This window comes from Cryptomeria japonica, chromosome 1, assembly GCF_030272615.1.
Source record: "Cryptomeria japonica chromosome 1, Sugi_1.0, whole genome shotgun sequence".
In the NCBI taxonomy this organism is placed as follows: Eukaryota; Viridiplantae; Streptophyta; class Pinopsida; order Cupressales; family Cupressaceae; genus Cryptomeria; species Cryptomeria japonica.
Window position 1 is genome coordinate 56,570,184 of NC_081405.1, and position 21,594 is coordinate 56,591,777.

Below are 21,594 nucleotides of genomic sequence, written 5' to 3' on the forward strand. Positions count from 1 at the left end.
ATCAGTAAGAAGCTAGTGGTTTGGAATGTGAATCTTATCAAAGATCAAGCACAACAATTCGTCCTTCAAACTTAAAATTTAAATGCTATTTCAACTGAGAGTGATTCAAGAAGATAAACAATCATGAAGATAGCCACAAGTATTGCAATAAAACACCATAACTTCAATATTTTACTGATCTCATAGCCAAATGGACAACAATTGTTCAAAATTCTTTCTTCACTACTCAATCATATAGGAAAGTTGAGCCCTACATTTAAGGCAAAAAAGGGACCCTACAAGCCTCCCAGATTAGGAGTTATTGCCTTCGAAAGTTGAGCCTCCCACATTAAAATGTAAAAACATATAGGAAACGGAAAAGAGTTGCAAGGAAATAAACTATTGACCAAATTATGATGCATGTTATGACACATCATAAGCCCTCTTTGAATGGAGATGATGCGGCCAAAATGGAACGCCCAAGTTGATGAGTGGATTATGACACACTTATGATAGGTGAAAAGAATATGCTATTTTTACTCTATGAACTCATCTTGGAATTTAGGTATCAGTTTTCTAACTAGGTATTTGAGCACCACTTTATTAAATGATTTCAGCTCATGGTTTTATAGTTACCATTTCATAATTTTGTGTATTACTTCTATTTTTGGGATGTTTTCTATGCCTAACCCTGTAATGTGTATTGGGTTATGAGTAGTCGGCTTAAGGCAACCTTAACTATTAAATAAGTTACACATTTATTATTATAATCATATATAGGTATTTGGGTCATCCTAGGGATTGTACTAAAGTATATAAGTTGGCTTGGGTGGCAGCCAAGGCACAATTAGGTATATATAGGAGTTAGTGGCTAGTTATTATGATCATGTAGAGTATTGTTTCTTATTGAAGACTATTTAAGTTATCCCCCTTAAAGTGGCATATTATTATCAAGTATTATTAGCATACTTACTATTATAGTCTTCTATTGTGCAAATTATTTCATTACGAGTAATATCAAAGCATGATCTTGGCACCTTGAAGACAAGAATCAAGGAAAATTAACTAATTAGTGCTAAGGACAATGCTTTGGTAAAGAGGGAAGGAATGCTATTTCCTAACCCTATAGTGTCTATTAGGTTACAGGTAGTTGGCTTGTGGCTACCTTAAATCTTAATTAAGTTACATAATCACTATTATAATCATATGTAGGTATTTAGGTCATCCTAAGGGTTATAGTTAAGTATTCTAAGTCAGACTAGGCAGTAGCCAAGGCATAATTAGGTATATATAAGAGTTATTGTGGAGTATTGTGCTCTTCTTGAAGACTACTATTGGAGGTATTCTCTCAAAGCAGCATATTATTAAGGATTTGCAGCATTCTTACTATTATGTTCTTCTATTGTGCAATTTTTTTCATTAGTCCATGAGATGGAGGTATTGATAGTGACTTTGTAGATATTGTTATGTTGTTGGAATTACTCCAAATCTGGTTGGCAATAATCTTGTAAAGGCTTGCTCTGCAAGTGTATTGTAATCATGTTTAGATTACTAAAGAATACATTGGATTTCTTTAGAGTGTGAGGTGTTTCTCCTGAAAGTAATTTACCACATACACCTATGTTGTGGTATGATTTTGTTTATCTTTTATCTGTGTTTCTCCTATTTGTAATTGTAAAGATCTAAAATGTGTGCATCACTCTCCTCTAAGATTAGTTTAGGAAGTATTTCCACATGCCTTGTCACTTGGCCTCTTTGCAAATCTCCTGCCCTCTTTTATCCTATCACCAAGCTTCAAATCAATCATATTCACATGCCCATGCAAAGTGTCCCTAAAAATATATATATACAAACACTTGAATGATTGTATACGTAAAACCCTTATTTTATACTTAATGGGATGGCAACAAAAATGCAGAATCAACTCATAAAAACCTCAATAAAGATTGTTGGTATAAGTGTATAACTATAAACCATAGTAGCAAAAATCATTTGGGGAAAAAATCAGCAAACAATAAGTATAAGATTTTTTGAAAAAATCAGGAAAAAATCGAGGAAATAATCAGATTAAAAAAAACATAAAAAATTGTAGGAAAAGAGACAAACTATTTTTTAAAAAACGTAAGGGCATTTCCATAGCATTGAGATATAAAGAGCAAATAAAATAGAGTTTAACCCATGAATTGTAGAAAATATTTTTTTGTTGTTTATATTCATATTGTTGATTATATAGGTAAATATTCAGTTAACTTTTTAAGAGGGCAGTCACCAAATGCGCCAAATAGTTGTCTAAGTCAGATCAAATATTAGCTAAGTCTATGAAGCAACTAAGATCAAAAGTTAACAGACATATAGTAAAAGTGGAAGCCATTTTGAAGTGATCCAAGAATCTCATTGTGATTGGCAAGGAGTTTTGTAGGGTTAATTCAATATTTTAGAAAGCTTATCAAATCATATTCTACAATTGCAATGCTTTATATCATAGCAACTAAAATCTTTTGGGGAAAAAATCAGCAAATCAAAAGTATAAGATTTTTTGAAAAAATGGGTAAAAAATTGGATTTTAAAAAATTGTAAAAAAATTGTACAACCTTAGTTGGCCTAGTGGTGGAGAACTTGTGCTCTTGAAATAGAGGTCATGAGTTCAAATCCCACAAAGGGGGTAGGGTATGTACACCTTATTGGCTTCGGCCCATTACCTATCAAAGAACAAAAAAAAAAAAAAAAATTTAAAAAAATTATAAAAATTAAAAAAAAAAAAATTGTAGAAAAATAGACACAAACTACTTTTTTTAAAAAAAACTTAAGGGCATTTCCATAGCATAGAGATATAGAGAGTAAATAAAATGAAGTTTAACCCATGAATTGTAGAAAATAGATTTTTGATGTTTATATTCATATTGCTGATTACATAGGCAAATATTCATTTAACTTTTTACAAGGGCAGACACCAAATACACCAAATAGTTGTCCAAGTCTGAGATCAAAGATTAGATAAGTCTATGAAGTAGCTGAAATAAGAATTTATCAGACAGAGATACTTTCATTGTGATTGAGGCAAGGAGTTCTCTAGGAGTAGTTCAATATTTGAGAAAGCCTGTCAAATGATATTCTACAGTTGCAATGCTTTATATTCCTTGATGGCAATTGGTAAGTCTTTTATATGGGGTAGAATTCAACAAAAGTCATTTGCTTAGCTGAAGTAAAAGATTAGCAAGCCACTGGTTTTGGCAATACCTAGCTTGCAACTACTATTTTAGGTAGAGACAAATTATAATGATCATGTGTTGGAGGCTCTTTTATTACAACTATGTAAGCTTGTTTGTTATCATTCAAATTTATTTTGTGGAGCATTTTGGATGTATTGCTCACATAATGAATTGTATGTCTTTGTTTGAGCAAAAATTAACTATATCAACTATAAATTAAAAATCATATATCTATATCTATATATATCATATGTCTTCAAGCTTTTAGTGTTGTGGCAGAAACACTCCATTGGCGAGGTAACCACCAGGGTTCAAACCCCTGCTGGGCCATTGAGCTTGTGGGTTTTCTACCTTTGTTGGGTCGTTGAGGTCATGGGTTTGAACAAGTGAAGTGTGGGGAATGATGAACCCCCTGAAAATGGACAAAATAACAAACTTTTAGTGTTGTGGTAGAAATACTCCATTGGTGAGGCAACCACCAGAGTTCAAACCCCAGTTGGGCCATTGAGCTTGTGGGCTTTCTGCCTTTGTTGGGTCATTGAGGTCATGGGTTTGAATAGGTGAAGTGTGGGGAATGATGAACCCCCTGAAAATGGACAAAATAACAAACTTTTTCAACGTTGATTCCACATTGACTTTGATTCCATCTTGGATCAACCCTATTTCTAAGCAATTCAATAATTTCACGAGTTTTTCCAGGGTTTTGCAAGTTTTTACAATGATTTTTTTCACTTTTTTGCCACTTTTTGGGGTTTTTAACACGATTTCAACGTGATTTAAATGCAAAAGATTATTGGAAATTCGGTCAACAATTTGTCAACGGTTTTTTCATGAATGGGAATCTTTTCCGGGGAATAAATTGGCTAGCTCCAGGATTCAGGATTAATCAGGTATAATTGCGATTTTTTGCAGATTATTGCTTCTATGCTATAAACTACTAGCTTTCCTATTTCAAATTACTGAAAATGGCAATTAATATACTGCTGAAAACCCTAAGTTCAATCAACAAATCTGCACCAAACACTGAAACCCCAGGCAGCTGGAATATGGTTTTCAGAACAGCAAACCCCAACTTGTAAAGTCTCTACAAATCTCTCCACAAAAGCCGAAAACTGTCCTTGAAATCCTAAGGTTTTAAAAAACAAGACAAAAACTTAGCTTAAGACTTGTACTAACCTTGATGTTGCCTTCAATACAGTATAAAAAAAGATGCAAACCTGTTAAAAACTGCTATGGTGCATGCTCAAAGTTGATTGCAAACCCTCCAATGTTTCTCCCATTCTTTGCCTTGAGCGCTCCGAAATTTGAATGGTTAGAAGTGTGCTTCATGCTGATGTTAAAAGGAATAGTGCACTTTACAAGAAAAATATAGTTTACTGTTTTATGCTTTATGGCAGAAGGATGAGGGAGTAAGCACACTTTTAAACAAGACAAATCCATCTGATATACTAACTACTAATCTAATGAGTGTTAACAGTTACCCTATCAAAAAGAGAAGTGCATGCTTCTAATGAGTTAATCACTTGAAACTAATCAAACCTAACAGGCATACGTTAGTGAGCTCTGAGTCATTTCCTACTTGCCATAAACTTGAGAGGTGCACTCCTCAAACAACCCTTAGCCACTTAAAATAGGCGGGTTCTTAAATTGTAATTGCCACTTTAAATTTTGATTGTCATGTGAAGCAAATACCTGGTGACTTATTGCCACCTAAATCTTTGGCTTTAACCTTACTAAATCTTGCCACTAACAACATATTTTCTCCCTATCAAGGGTGTTCTAGCAACTTATTGTAAGTTAAACAAGGTTTTTGAAGCATGAAGCACACACTTCTCACCTTTGTGTCATTTTGAGCATTTGGATCATTTTCATCTTTGAACTTTTATTCCTCAGATGCGAATGAGTGTTCCGCCATGACCAGTTTCCTCAAATCACGTGCCCCAAGGGTTTTTGTCACATTTCAATCACTTAGAAACCTTTCACACTTTGTGTAAAGAATCCTAGAGAACACCTTGCCAAATCAATTTCACTTAGACAAATTTATGGCATTAGACGAATTCATATCTTAGAACAAAAAGCCTTAGAATTCGCTTTCATCCATGAACTCAACAAACCTATCAACACAGCCTTAAGAATGACAAACCTTACTTAAGACAAGAAGCAACAAGGCATAATCATGGCACTCAGCATCTATATGGACAAGTTGACAAATGGACTCAACAAAACATACAAAAAGGGATTCAATATGAAAAAGCTTCATAGGGTGCAACAGTAACATCACCTCATCACTGTATAAAGGAGTAAACAATGATGTTCAAATAACACATTGACACAACCCACAATGAAAATTCATTAGGACGGACATGCCAACCATATATATCAAAATAATTATATGGCATAAAACTTATAAGCCTTACAAAGTTGTCATGACCCATCCTTGATCCATTACTAAAAATTATATATATTTGTCTTTGATCAATTATAAACATTCAATTTACTCTTCTTTATCAATCTTAAAATATCAATTATAATACTTCTTAAATAGTGATCATTAATTAATTAAAGATTGCTTATCTAGTCAATTGTTTTCGTTAATAAACAATTCCATAATAACTGCCATAAAGTCTTAACCGATTCAATAATAAATAATTATCAATCTGCTTAAGCATTTGGGAAGTCCCGATTTACAATGTCTTGATCAAATCAATGAACCGAATTACTAATATCAATTCTATACTAATTTGATATTAAAATATAATTGAAAAGTCAAAAGGCAGATCGGAGATGAATGATCATGTCTCTCCTTTAGAGACGTCTTGCTTGAGGAATTTAAAAGGGGGGCTTGGATCTCCCTTGGGGGGGTACAGGGAGGACATTAAGGAATTCAGCCACAGAAAAATCTGAAGACTCATACAAGGTTCGAGGAGAATAAAGGGAGGAGACCACGATAGAAGAGCGACACACACACAGGAGACGGATTGCCTTAGGAGGGTATTCAAACTGCCACAAAGGTAACTCTCTGCATATACCATAAGGGAGGCAGCAGGTATGCACCAATACACTGTATAGTCACAGCATCATGTTAATAACTTTAGTCATAGTCACAGTACCTCTGTATATTCACAGATTTATGATAATACTTCAGTCACATTCACAGTAACTGTGTAATCCAGCATTCTGAAAATAATGTTAAACAACTTCACAGTACTACTGTATGTTCACAGCACTATGATAATAACTTTGATCAGATTCACAGAATCACAGCAAATTAATATAGATACAACATGATAACATATGAAACTGAGCATACTCTAAACACAGGGAACAACTAATAAGAACTATAAGACTATAGATAGAGATTAATTATAATCCATTGAAATATTAATCATAAAGTAATAAATCTCTGCACTCTCAATCTTATTTGAATGAATATTATATCAGCAAGCAATACATTCACAGTATATATATATACATATCAATGCTAAATAGAATAATTATCTTTAATGCATTTAGGTAGGCGACTGTGGATCTCTTCACGAGTAGAAAGGGAAGATGTAGGTAAAAGGGTATAGGTTGCCATAGTAGTATACCATGTGTGGGGTCAAAGTTCTGCCACCAAGGCCAAGAGGGTCAAAGTCCCACTCTTGGGCTTAGATTGGACAAATTGAGGACCCCATTACCATCTCCATGCCCCTCCTACCATGACAAGCAATTCACTACAAGAGATGAGGCGTGATAGGGAAGCAAGAAAAGTACCTGCTAAGTAGCATACCTTGTGTGGGGCCAAAGTTCTGCCACCAAGGCCAAGAGGGTCAAAGTCCTGCTCTTGGGCTTAGTAGAGGTTAACTTGGTCAAACCTACCATGACTCACTTTCAGGCTTACACAATGTTTGATAATAAATTGATAAATTGTAAGGGAAATTTTTAGCAATCCTAGCAATAGCGTTAGATTCATTCATATATATTCATGTATTTATGCATTTGTACTTCTCATATGGTGTTTGCAGAATTTAAGTTTAGAGCATTATAAAGAACTCAATGTTTGTAAGTCTTTTCTCTGCCCTAATGTGATATTTGTGAAAACAGGATTTCATTTAAAAGTAGATTTAGAAGGGGACATTACAAAAGTGGACATCAATCCTAATTATGATCTTGAACTCCTTTGAAAATGTTCAAGTATAATTGGCTGGTTACAATAAAACACCACCTTTCTTTTGCAAAACTTCAAGAAGCCTAGATCTCTGATTTCAAATGTGATGTTCATACCAATCACAAACTCATCAAACATCTCTGAATCAAGTTACCAATGCATAAGACAAGAATAATAACTCACATATTTTTATGACTTAGATGCACACAATTGGCTCCAGCATTCTTTTTAATTTCCAAACAAAGAAAGATGTTCTTGATGCCTGTTTAGACTGCTAAAGCAACTCTGTGTGGTAAATGTTACCTGTTATTCTCAAACCATAAGATTGTCCCCCAATAAACTTCCTCTTCAAAAGGTAATTTAAGAATGCGCTCATTGCATCCATCTAATAAGTTTTCAAGTTAACCAAACTTCTATAGATGTAATAGAGCTGATTGTGCTCAATTAAAATACTGTTGCATACATCTCATGATAGTCTTATTTATAAAAACCCTTACCACCAGCAGAACAATCGACTCCATTATTAGTTCTACACATGCCTGTCTGCAATAACATGTTTACCTTGTGGTAATTAAGCTTGCTTTAGGGTTTGATTAATAATTAATATATTGTAGTCCTCCATTGTTATTTCCCATTTTGGCCTGCCCTGCACATCATCATATGTTGATGGGTCATTTTGGTCTGACCATAATAATACACAATTCCCCTGCTGTGAATTAAGATTTTTCACTTGTGCTCTTTCAACCCCTTTGTCATAACTATTAAAAGACATGTTTGAGGTTGCCAAGGAGCTGTTATTGACCCCACTATAAAACAAACTGAACACAAGAAAATTGCTCTAAATATGTTATGATGACAAGGCCGTAAAGCTATTGAAAAACTCTCCCAACTTAATTGTTAGTAACCAAATAACCGGATAATGGTCAAAAACTACAAAGAGAACATTTTTCTACAGAAAAAAAGAAAGGTAAGAAGTAGAATAAGACTGGTTCAGCTTGAGAAAAACAGAGCAAGCACATAAATTTTCAAAATGGTAGATTAGTTCAGCTTGAGAAAAACAGAGCAAGCACATAAATTTTCAAAATGGTAGAAGCTACCATTTTGAAAATTTATGTGCTTGCTCTGTTTTTCTCAAGCTGAACCAGTCTTATTCTTCTTCTAACCTTTCTCTTTTTCTGTAGAAAAATGTTCTCTTTGTAGTTTTTGACCATTATCCGGTTATTTGGTTACTAACAATTAAGTTGGGAGAGTTTTTCAATAGCTGTACGGCCTTGTCATCATAACATATTTAGAGCAATTTTCTTGTGTTCAGTTTGTTTTATAGTGGGGTCAATAACAGCTCCTCAACAACCTCAACAGGTCTTTTATGATTAAATAGATATTTATTCATAGTTCCACACATCCATGCACACATGGATATGCATGTATGTGTTGGAGTTCTGCAGTTCATTAATAGCTTCATGAGTTTTGAGTTTCAAATTAATCTTTAAAACTAGATATTTGAGTTTTGTGATAGGTTGCTAGTTTTATTTATAGCTAAGAATGAGGCCTGTAAATGTTTCAGAGTTTAATAGCTTGTGAATTAAAATAAAACATCAGAGACTCTTCAAAGGCCTTCTTGCCAACTACAATAAACAGACATGGGAGGCAAAAAAGCATATACCAACAGTTCCATCTCCTGGACTCCTTGCCACTGTGTGAGCGAATCCAACGTCAGGAAATAGGCCAATTCCATTTTCTGGCATTGCAAGAAGAGTCCTCTGAAAATAAAGGTTTCAAATGAGCTCCAAACATCAGAATTTTATAAAAGGACAAATTGAAACCAACAACATTAATAAATGGTAGAAATGAAATATTACAAGACCACAAACCTCAGTGATAACTTGGTAACGACCATGGCCAGAAAGTCCAATTCCAAAACCCATTGTTACACCGTCCATCAATGAGATGTATGGCTTTTCATAATGAGCAATATTACATATAAGACTATACTCCGCCGAAAAGACCTACAACAGAACATTAATTCTAGATATTTTCACCTTAATATATTGATCCATGAAAATTAGATTTTAGCTTGTTCATAAGAACGGTAAATAAGATCTTGTAGCAGTTAATGTTATGAATCTTTGATGCCCTATGATATAATATCCGTCACCAAAACCTTTAAGGGAAAAAATGACTAAGGTGAAGATAGTTCTATATGAGCAACATCAGCTTGATCCATAGTCATCACGGCAAGGGTTAGCAGGAGAACAAAAATATTTGTTTCACAAACCAATATGGAAAAGAGGTCCTAAAGAGATCAAGAATAGTTAAACAAACCACAATGTAAGTCAGCATCAAATTACCAAAAATAGACAATTTGTTTGCAGATTAAAATATTTAAATGTTAAATTAACTGTCCAACTCCAGATATTCGTTACACTGTTGGTGTCTGTTTAAGGTTTTTTATCCCTCCCAAAGAATCTCATTGGAGTCTGAATTCTTCTGTACTCAAAATGAAGTAGATCAATTGATGATCATAAGTCTACAAACAGATATTAATAAGTTTGGAAAACGAGCAATTTCTTGGTCCATCAAGAAAAAAACTAAAATTGCTTTAACTTCTACTGAAGCAGAATGCAAAATCAGCTGTTAAATGCACGTGTCTCGCTGCTGACATGAAAAAACAACTTACTCCACTTAAACCATTGTCGAGTAATAACTAAAGCACAACATTGATTACCAGCACCCAGCAAACCATGCCCAAACAAATTATATAGAAGTTTAGCAGCATCACTTCAGTGATCAAGCATGAGATCTGCTACAGAACTAAGATCAAGAAGCATTCATATGTAGAAATCCCCCAAGACAAGATAAATTTGCAAAGTTTCAGAACATGTTGGGGGTTACTGAAATAAAAATTAAATGAGGTAAGGACAATTTAGTGTTGATGCTATTGCTATGTTAATCAGCATTAGCATTTTAAGTCGGCACAAACCAAATGATCAGCTACCCAAAGCCAATTACATAAATAACATTTCTTGTCCATTCTTAAGATGTGGATTCTCTCATGAAGCAATGTAATAAGAGACTATCTTCCTGCATTCATGCTCATTACTGTACATAATTGAATAACAAACTTGAACATGAAAAGATAATTCGTTATATATTCACAAAGGAGATGAAGGACTCCTTATATAGAGAATATGAGATGATCTTTCCATAACGGAAACGATCAAGAATAGAAACACAAAAGAAAACACATAAAAGTAAACTAAACGACTAAGACTAAAATGACCATTATAGAAATAATACATTATTATTTTAATAGAACATAGCCTACAGATGGACCAGGTAATTACAAACATAAGTACATAACACGATAGAGATAGTCATCATATTATGATTGAAATCAGACCACCAAATATAGCAAGTGAACATCCAATAAAAAAATTCCTAAAGTTCAAGAAAATCTTTGAAATTCAACAGGCCATATTGTCATGTCCCCTCCTGGATCGTTATATATATATACGGAGAGAAAGAGAGGTATCCAAAAGGAAGAAACTATTATTATTAATTAATATAATAATTACCAATGAATGATTATTTAAAATTCTTTAATTAAATATTATTTATGAACATGATTTAAATATTATATATTATCAACATAATTTATAACGAATAATAATACAATTAAAATACAAAGAGGAAAATAATAATAAAAAAAGGTAAATATATACATATAATAATAATGATATAAATAATAATAAAATATAATATAAATGAGTCGAGATTATTTAAATACAACCCTCGGCTATACCATTACGTAGGCATGAAGAATGAAAGGAGTTGAAACGCCGATGTTTATTATTAATAATTAATAATTAACATAGAGACTATTGGGTGATGGGCGTCGTACGTTAATATGAAGAAAGGAGCGATAACAGAAAGGAGGAAGAGGCTATGTTTAAAATGTATTAAGCAATTCAGACAATGATTAGTCAAAGGGACGATAAATAGCTTGGAATGATAATTATATTAACAGCGACTATGATATAATAATTAAAGGAAGGAGCGGTATATATACAAATCCATATTTGCAAATAGTAAAGGGGGTGACACCGATTAAGGGAATACAATAGTCATTTGTATATTAAAGAGATGCGATCTATTGTGGAGAGACACGGTTAGGGAAAGACATGTCTCTTACACATTTAAGGGATACAGCCATTTGGATTACAAGATATATAATAGGAATCGAATCCCATTTTGAAGGGGGGGGTGCTTAATACGTATGCTGGATATAGGAAGTTTGATAATGATATTATACAGAATTTAATAATAATATTTATGCAGACTGCAATATGTATGACAGTCATTTAAGTTCCTTATTGTGGGAGACCGGATCTGACACATGTCAGGTTGGTCTGCTCTTACAATCAGAATTATAATAGCTAATGTTTTTAGGCAATGGGATGTTAATAATGTATATAATAAGTTATATATATATAGTAAGTTATATATATATATATATATATATATATTTTCAAATCAGAATAAGGAATAATATAAATATTGTAAATATGGATATTGATAACAATAAATATTAATATCATAACTACCATTAATACAGTATTTTTAGAGATTAGTAATAATTCATATAACTAGTAAATAATAAATACATAAATGATATATAAGTGAATCAGAACAAGATTAATTGTTTAGTATGGTAAGGGATGTCACAGAATATATATGTAAATAAATATAAGTAATAAATATTTTAATATATATATTAATGAATAAACATAATGAATAGCTTAATATATATATATTAAGCAATATAAATAATGAACATCTAAATACATATGTTAATGTAAGGTTCTTAGATGTTAATGAATATATATGAACATAAGTGATTAATGCATATCAATGAATAGTAGGAATATATATGTTAAGAAATAAATGTGAATATTGGATAATGAACATTCTTATGAATATATGTTAGGAAATACATGTAAATCAGGAATATGTAAATGTGGATTGTGGAATGGAAAATAGTAATAAAATGCAAAAATATATTATAAATGTGATTACATGATGGAGGCTCTAGGGGGGAAACTCCCTTAGTCTAAGGGAGGGATTATGATAATCCCTAGGGCAGTATATATACTGAACATCTATATGCATATGTATGGCTTGGTTGACTAAATTTAACTAAGAAGAGATGGATTTGGCCGGTCCCCTCTGAGGACTTGGATGATGGGATGCATCATCCAAGGCGAGAAATTGACAAGGGTCTTCCTCAGATGGCTTGGATTTAAGACGTTACATCCAAGACAGGAATCGAATTAACCTTTGATTTCCTGGATGGCTTGGAACCAAGATGGGTTCCAAGAAGGGCTTGGAACCAAGATGGGTTCCAAGAAGACAAGCTTCACGACCACCTAAGGACATACTTTCGTATGGCATTCGTATCCTTTTTATTAGATAAAAATTATGACTATGTTAATTAAGTATTTTAAAATTCGGTGGCAATTTAGATTACATATATATATTTATATGTCTATTGTATTCTAACAATCTGTTTTTGCAGGATAGTGATCCCTAACTAGTAGGGACATTACACATATCAATTTTATGTAGGAGGTTCATTCCAACAAAGGGGAAGGCCAGCAATCTCACCGTTGCAAGATATCAAGCTGTTGAATGATAAAGAACTCAAGATTTCTCCTATCTATTTTACAAACGAGAATGTATAAAAAATTGAATCATTATGGTACAGTATTTACAATGGCAATAAAATAGGTAGAATTTTTACATTAACATCAATATTAGCATTTGTTTGAGTATTATTCTTTCTATTAACTTCGCTGTAGGCATGCCTGATTTAACACAACCAGAAGGTCATCAGATTTTCACAGTCAATTGATACTATCAACTTTTGGAAGAAACTGAGTAAGCTTTTTTACATTGTTAGATAGACAAACTGATGCAGGAGCATCAGTCAACATTTTGTTTTTATTGTCTACTTTGTTCAGTTTTAAGTTTTGTTCAAAATTTTGGTTTGCTGAGTCAGAAACTTGAATGCCACATGTCCGATTCTCTTGTTTTGCAAGAAGCAGTTAGGGAGTAGTGGATTTCCGTTGGAGACAACGGTGTATGCAGAAAGAACATACAATCAATCTCAAAAAGACTTTAGTGATTGGGTAGAAAGAAATCATCTAATACAGACTAATAGAGATTAACATGAACAATCTCAAAAAGACTTTACTGATTGGGTAGAGAGAAATCATCTAATAGAGATTAACATGAATGGATCACACACATGGACAAATAGGCAGTTAGGATTCAGCAACATTACAAAAAAACTTTGACAAATTTCTTTGTTTTGGGGACATGCGCGCCTTTCCTTTTGACCTAGAGGGTACCATTATTCTGGGTTTGGGATTAGATCATTGCCCAATTCAGCTAAAGATTGTGGGAAACAAAAGGCCAATAAGGTGTCCATTCAAATTTGAGAATATGTGGTTCATGGATCCAAAGTTTTCAATCAGCTATAGAGGTGGTGGAAGGAAGACCACCCAGTTGGCTCGAATATGTTCAGCTTTGTCACTAAATTAAAATTGCTCAAGTAGAAGCTCAGACGATAAGGAAAAAAGTGAAGGAAAAATGCAGGCTCTCAATGAGGAAGTCGTTATCAAAGGTATAGATGAGGGCAGATTTTTGTTGGAGAAGGCATTGATGAATGAGTATGAAGATGTTCCAGCAAAAGAGGAGACCTTTTGGCAGCAGAAATCTAGGGAGACTTGGGTCAATGAAGGGGACAACAATACCAAATACTTTCATTATGTGACAAAGGTTTGTAGGAACTTCAACAGAATAAATGAACTCAAATTGGATAATAACCAGATCCTTGAAGAACTTGAGGATATCATAAAGGCAACTATTGATTTCTTCCGCAGCCTCCTCAACAAAAAGGATCAGATTTGTAGACCGACCAGCAGATCCTCCAAAATATCCCTTGTTTGATCAGCGACGAGAAAAATCAGATGTTGAATGCAAGATTCACAATGGAAGAATTAACATTGCTTTGGACCAATTACATCCAGATAAAGCTCCTGGGCCGGATGGATTTCCGACAGACTTCTTCCAAAGGTGTTGGGGTATTGTGGGCCAAGAGATGGCTGAAGCTACAAACTACAAAGGCATCTTGGGGCTCTGGGAGGTTGTTAAGGGAGATTAACAATACTTTCATTGCACTCATTTCAAAGAAAGACAAAGAGACAGCACTAGATGATTTTCATCCAATTTCTTTGTGCAACACTATTTACAAAGCGATGGCCAAGGCAATGGCTAATAGACTAAACAAACAGGCTTTGTTGCAAAAAGATCCATTTGGATGGTGTGATTATTGCTCAAGAGGTGCTCCACTCGCTACACCAAACTAGGAAGCAAGGGCTAATCAAACTGGACACCAAGAAGGCCTATGATAGGGTGGATTGGAGGCTTCATTTGAAAATGGCTTTTAAGACGGTGTCTTTGAAGCCTCAAAGAATTTGCATCAAGGGGACCCATTGTTGCCATTTCTCTTTATTATTACGGTTAAGCCATTAGGCAGAATTTCGGGGCAGGCCTCTTCAATTAGTCATTTAGAGGGCTTCAAGGTTACCAACAATGTACCGACTGTCTCCCATCACAATGCTATTTGGGGCTGCAAAGAGAGATGAGGCTATTCAGATCAAGAGAACTCTCAACCTATATTCCAAAACCTTGGGGCATGAGGTTAGCAAGGTAAAATCTGAAATTGTCTTCCTTTTTATGCCAGCAAGGTTAAGAGCAGGAGATCATACGAATTCTGAATTTCAAAGTTGGGCACATGCTATGCATCTCTGTTGGCCTCCCCTTAGCAAGCAGCCTTAGAGTAAGCAAATTATGGGATCCTCTTGGGGAGAAGGTGCCTAACAGATTGACCTCATGGAAGGGTCGATGGCTATCATGGGCTAGGAGAATCACAATGCTGAAGGTGGTTGTTTTTTATCTTCCCATTTATCTATTGTCATTTCTTGCTTTGCCTGTAGGGGTCAACAGTAAACTGAATCAAAAGATGAGAAAAGAATTTTGGCAGGGTATAAAAAATAAAGCCAAGGTGGCCTTCATTGCTTGGGATAAGATGTGTTGGGCTAAAAAGAATGGGGGTGTGGCCATCAAAAATCAGTCCATCCAAAACAAAGCTTTAGGAGCAAAACTTGTCTGGAAAATATTCCGAGCGCCCAACATGAAATGGGCAAAGATTTTTCAAGCCAAGTACTTAGAAGGGGATGAACCTTCTTGCATTTTAGTGACCAACAATGTCCCCAAGGGTCACAAGTTCAGAATTTATGCAGAAATGTAGATCAATGATCACAGACTGTCTCACCTAGGATATACATTATGGGCATTCAGCACTGTTTTGGGAACTCTTGAGGAGGGTATCCAACCCTCCACAAGATTCTCCATGTTGAGCAAACATGGGCCTACCTCAAACGAATTTGGTGCAAGCATGTGAGGGAATACGTGCAATTTGTTGTGGAGGCTTTGGCTTGGGTTGGTCGTCGAAGGATTTGAGCTCCTTAAACTTGTCTGGTTGAAATGGAACAAATTACATCAATGCTTAGTGGGAGAGCCTTATACTTCTAAACAAGGAGGGATGCAATTATATGGCATGGAACTAGGAGCGGCCAATACAACGCCAAGGATGGGTAATGCTAAAGAGCAAGAAGGCAAAAACATTCCCATCCATTTGTGTTGGAACAAGATGTGTTTGCCCAAGGCTAGCACCTTCACATGGGTAGCCATTCAAAAGAAAATACTAACATCCGAAAAATTCAAGAGGATGGGTTTCAATGGCCCATCAAGGTGTGCTTTGTGCAAGAACAATGAAGAATCAGTGGATCATCTTCTATTGGGATGCCCCTTTGCCCAAGAGTGTTGTAGATGGTTGTGTGCCAAATTAGGATGGGTGAATGTTCTACAGAATGACTTACTAAGCCTTTTCAAGTCATTACTTGTTCTTTACAACTCTTCATCTTTCCCCTGTCTCTAGATTATCTTGCCCTCCATTCCGATATGGGGGCTATGGAAGGAAAGAAACCAAAGGATATTTCAAGATGAAGAGATAGGGATGGCCTCTTTTCTATACAAAGTAGAGGTAAGTATTGTGGAAGTGACCAGTAGTAAGCTACTTCATCAGATTACTGGGAGTTCCTCTTTCACAGCTTGGGATGCAAAGATCAAGTTTAGATGGTTTGGTGTCCATATTCCTCTTGTCAATGGGGTTGGGGGTAAGGAATATCAAAGTTTGAGGGAGAGGACACTTTGGAAAGCACCACAGGTTGAGTGGTACAAGCTGAACTTTGATGGAGCAGCAAGGGGAAATCCAAGCCCCTTGAGGTTGGGTTGTGTGATTTCCAGGTGGGATGGCACACACATTTGCAAAGACTCAAAGTCATTGTCGAAGGGTGCAAACAATGTGGCTGAATTTTAGGCCCCGATCCTTGGATTATGCCTTTATATGGAATTGGGAGTGCAGAAGTTAGAAATTGAAAGGGATTTCAGCTTAGTGATTAATGTTGTTTACTACTATATCTGATAAATTAAGTATAGGAAATAATAATACAAATGATAATGCATACCAAACACAACAGAAAAATATATCTTTATTCACACATGAAATTATTACAAAGAAGAAGAAGACCAGAGATGTTCAGCCAAGATTACAATTTATCCGACTATACCATACTACCTTCCTTGGCGGTACACAACATATTTAAAGGACCCAACGGTTGTCGAGACGAACACAACCGTCAACCAATCGACACATTAACTACCCGAGAGTGACAACCACTTAATACAAACAATTAATACATTGGTAGATAACAAATATTATCAAACAATAGGCATTTTATGCCGACTACATCAACCCCCACACAAGAAAAAGTCGTCTTCCAGACGACAAGTAAACATCAAGTAATATTCGAGAAGACTAATGACAAACAAAAACTTGGACTGGACAACCCCAACTTGTAGTGTATCTACCAAATCAAATGGGGGTTTGGGCGCAATGCCCCCAACAAGGGTCTGGAGGTAGTGCCCCCAACAGGGTCAAGGGGTAGCACCCCTTGCGAGATCGAGGGGTGGCTCCCCTGTCGCCAAGCCCAAATTAAGACCTTCAGGACCACATGAAACTCTATGGCACACATCATTTTTCTCATTTTTTAAGATGCCGAAAGCAATACTCATGAAGCCAGAGAAGAGCTTTAACCAACGTACCAAACCACTTTGTTGTATGAAATGATGGCATTGAGCGAATCGTACAACCTTAAGCCGTACGAAAGGATGGCACTGAGAAGATTATATGACTTACGACACGATGAGAACTCCACACACTGGCTGATGCTAATGACGTACGGCTGATTTGTGTGCCTATACGGGATGCAAACATTCTCGTACGATGCTAAAGAAATGCTCTAGCCATACAGGATGAAGCATCTGTCGTACAGTGTGAACAATATGCTTTGCTCATACAGGATGACGTATTTGTCGTACGGTATGGACAATATGCTTTGTTCGTACAGGATTAAGTGTTTTCGTACGGTATGGACAATATGCTCTATCCGTACGAGATGAAGTATCCTCTGTATAGTGTGGACAATATGATTTGTCCGTACATGATGAAATCGATGTACGGCAATGACTCCTTGTCACTTCGATATTGCATTGGTAGTACGGAACAATGCATAGAGTGTCGTACGGGATGTACGAATTGCCCAAGGGGCCATATGTGAGGATGTATAAACTATCGTATGGGAGAATGGAAATGTCATATGGACGTGTGAATTGGTGAAGTTATATACCGTACAAAATATTGAAACAATACAAGTTGTACGGACCACTTCAAGAGATGTAGGAACTTCTTGTGTCGAATGGCTCTGCTTATTGAGGGAAATGATGCTTTCCTGACAACTTCTGTATGCTACGGAACTGTTGTGACGTTTTCACACATCGCCCCATTGCAAATGGGGACCCATGTTTTTTGCTCGTTTTGTTCGTTTTCGCTTTGCTTTTTTTTAGGGTTTTGTTAGTTTGTTAGTTGTCTGGATTTAGGGTCAAGCCTTAGGGTTTTAATTACCGTCTTTTCGGACCAGAATCCAGTCGCTTTTGAGAGCTTTTGAGTTTCCTTTTCTAGAATGCAAATTTTGAATGAAATGAATTCGCCAGAATGGTCTAATTTTCAATTGGAATGTTGACGCAGAGTCTAAATTCGTCTAAGTGTTGATGATGAAACATGAATTTTGTCCAATTGAGTAATTTTGACCAAATTTTGACTTTTTTGATTTTTGATCCTAGGCATTTCAAATGATTTGTTTTCGCCTTGTGAAGTGATAAAATGTGTAAAATCATGATATTTTGGCCTGTAGGAGCAAAATCGCTCCTGTCCCTCAGTGAAGGACCGGAGCTACAAATCCAATTTTGCTTTGTCCTTGCAAGATTTTAACGTCTTGACGATGTGAGAAGGTCCAAAGAGGTACATTTTATCAAATGAATATAACTTGAAGTGCTGTCGGGGAGATCAACAGGGTAGCAAGTCCGGCTTGAGTGAGGTCCTGATCCTGAAATTTGGCTAAGTCTGGAATGCCCTGATCCTGAATTTGACTAAGTCTGGAAACTGAAAAAACCTCCAAAAACTAGATTTTGCAATATAACTCCTGGAGGTCTGAAACCACTCTCAAACATCCTGAAAGTATATATGGAATATAACTTAAAGTATAAGAAAGAAGAAACATAGAAGGAAATGTCACTTATACTTAAATGTTATATTCCATTAAAATTGTCCTGATCGAGAGTGCGACAAGTCAAATTTCGCTCGTGTCCCTCACCAAGGGACCAGAGCGAAAATGCTTAGTTGAGCCATTCCTGACCTTGTTTGGACGAATCGAGACATCAAAGGCATGGTGAAGGACGAAATGAGCATGATAGAGCATCCAGACTTGATCAAAAACAATGAGATGATGAAGTTTTGCCTAGAGGGTCAAATTCGCTCCTGTCCCTCACTGAAGGACCAGAGCGAAATTCTTCATAAGGTACGATCTAGGCAAAGATCAAGCAAATTTTATGTTCGAAGGCAAGAAAGGAGGTCAATCGAACCCGTTGAAGACAAATTGAAGATTATCAAACGTCAACAAAGGACCAAAATGCTTAAGTTCGCTCCTGTCCCTCAGGAAGGGACCAGAGCGATTTTTGTTGTGGATGACTTTCTTGCACAGTTTGAACCGATCTCAAGGCATGGATGAATAGAAGAGCACATTACGAACCCGTTGAATATAAGTTTTGAAGGTGACAAAGTGAAATAAGGCCCATAGAGCTAAAATCGCTCCTGTCCCTCTCCAAGGGACCAGAGCGAAATTCTTATGAAGGCTTAAAATTTGAAAGTTTATCAAGCATCAAGTGATCACGAAGGATCAAGGAACTTTATTTTGCACGATGATGGTGATTGCAAGTTGGAGAACGCAAGCATGAACCCAAAGACTTGAAGTTCGCTCCTGTCCCTCAGGAAGGGACCAGAGCGATATTGATTATAGTTGCTAATTCCTTCAAAAATCACGTTAAGTCAAGGTTTTGCAAAGGGGTAAAAGGTACAAGGTGTCTTTTGAAGATGATATGCAAGAGTTTTGAACGTAAAAGTGTTATCAATTAAGTTAAAGGACTCATATCGCTCCTGTCCTTTGGACAAGGACCAAGGCGATTTTTACTAAAACACTCATGTTCCGACAAAATCAAGACAATGCAAGGATAGCTAAGGTCAAGGACGTCCTTTAAGAGGCAATGAACGAGGAACCAAGGATGAAAGATGACACGTTTTGGCTAGAGCTTCAGGATCGCTCCTGTCCCTCTTCAAGGGACCAGGGCGATATCACATCTAAGGGACATTTATTTGCAAGACAAGTCACTCAAGTTTGAAAATCCTAGCGAAAATGCCAATTCCAACGTGAGGTTAAAGGCTTTGAACGTCAAAAGTGCAAAAAATCAAGACCAAGTGATGGATCGCTCCTGTCCCTTAGTCAGGGACCAGGGCGATGAGGTACATATTTTCCATGTTTTTTAAAAATTTTGGCGCTCAAACGCATTTTTGAATTTATTTAAATGCTAGGAAAATCGATATTTAATTAATGGCATTTAAATTTAGCGCTTGGTATTAATTGATTATTTTTGCCTTGTAAGAAAATCGAATTTATTAATTAAAAATGAAGGCATTTAATAATTGATTATTAATTCATTAAAAAATTAAATGGAGCGCTTGGTATTTATTTGTTTTATGGAGGTCGGCCCTTGTTATTCATTTAAAAATCATTTAAATTGCTTTATTTTTACAAAGTCGGCCTAAATGGTGGTGAGAGGTGTGAGCGCTATAAAGGGAGGGGTAGTTTATTTCATTTTCACATCATCATTTATCATCTCTCATATGCGACTTGGAGAAGGCAAAGGAGGAACGAATTTCATTTCAAGCTAGAAGGCACCAGTAACTATCCAAAGGAGAGGCGAACTTGAAGTTTCTATTTGAGCGAAGTTGCCTAGGACGTCAAAGACATATCAAAGATGGCGAAATTGCTAACTTGAAGAAAAGATCACGTCCAAGGCTTGAAGGGTGGCGAAGTTGATAAGAGGAACGTTCTTTTGAAGATCACATCAAGACTATCGAATTTCAAATTTTGCCTAGGCGAATTCCTTTATTTTGCATTTTAGAGTTAAGCTCTCAAGTAAGGTATGGCAAGATCTCTTGTTTTAATTTCAAATTTTGATCGTCATTGCCTTAATTTTGAATTTTGAAATTTTGTTTTGCCTTAGCTCAGTTGTTTTTAGGAAATGATTAATAAAGGACTTATCATTAAGTTTCCTAAAATTTGCTCTCTAATTTATGTTATGTATTGCAAAATCATGTTACTAATTTTGAAATGTTGTGTAGGCGTCAAATGGAGGTCTCTTCAAGGAAAATCAAGCCGGATCAAGGACGGTCTTCGCCAGGACGATCAAGCCAAGACATGGGCGACCTCTTCCAATCCAGCGTTCCAAGGCGAGGTACATCATCCTGCACATCAAGGACAAAAGGAGTTAGAACAAGAGTTAATCAAAGATAGCCTCTCAACGACATCAAATTAAATATCTAGCAAGCTTCAAGTGTCAGATGAGGTGGCGTCCTAGTCATCATTTCTCCAATCAGAGAAGTCCATCTCAGCATGT

At 35.8% G+C, this 21,594-nt stretch overlaps 1 protein-coding gene across 1 annotated transcript in view; it reads right to left on the bottom strand.

Moving 5' to 3' along the window:
- The window catches only part of LOC131049027 (3-hydroxyisobutyryl-CoA hydrolase-like protein 3, mitochondrial), a 149,394-nt gene that overhangs the window by 68,796 nt on the left and 59,004 nt on the right, over positions 1–21,594 (bottom strand). Inside the window, exons 4-5 of the mRNA XM_057983029.2 lie at positions 9,210–9,344; positions 9,002–9,098 (exon numbers count right to left, since the gene is read on the bottom strand). Of these exons, the coding sequence (XP_057839012.2) occupies positions 9,002–9,098; positions 9,210–9,344 (232 nt within the window). The remainder of the gene's footprint in view (positions 1–9,001; positions 9,099–9,209; positions 9,345–21,594) is intronic.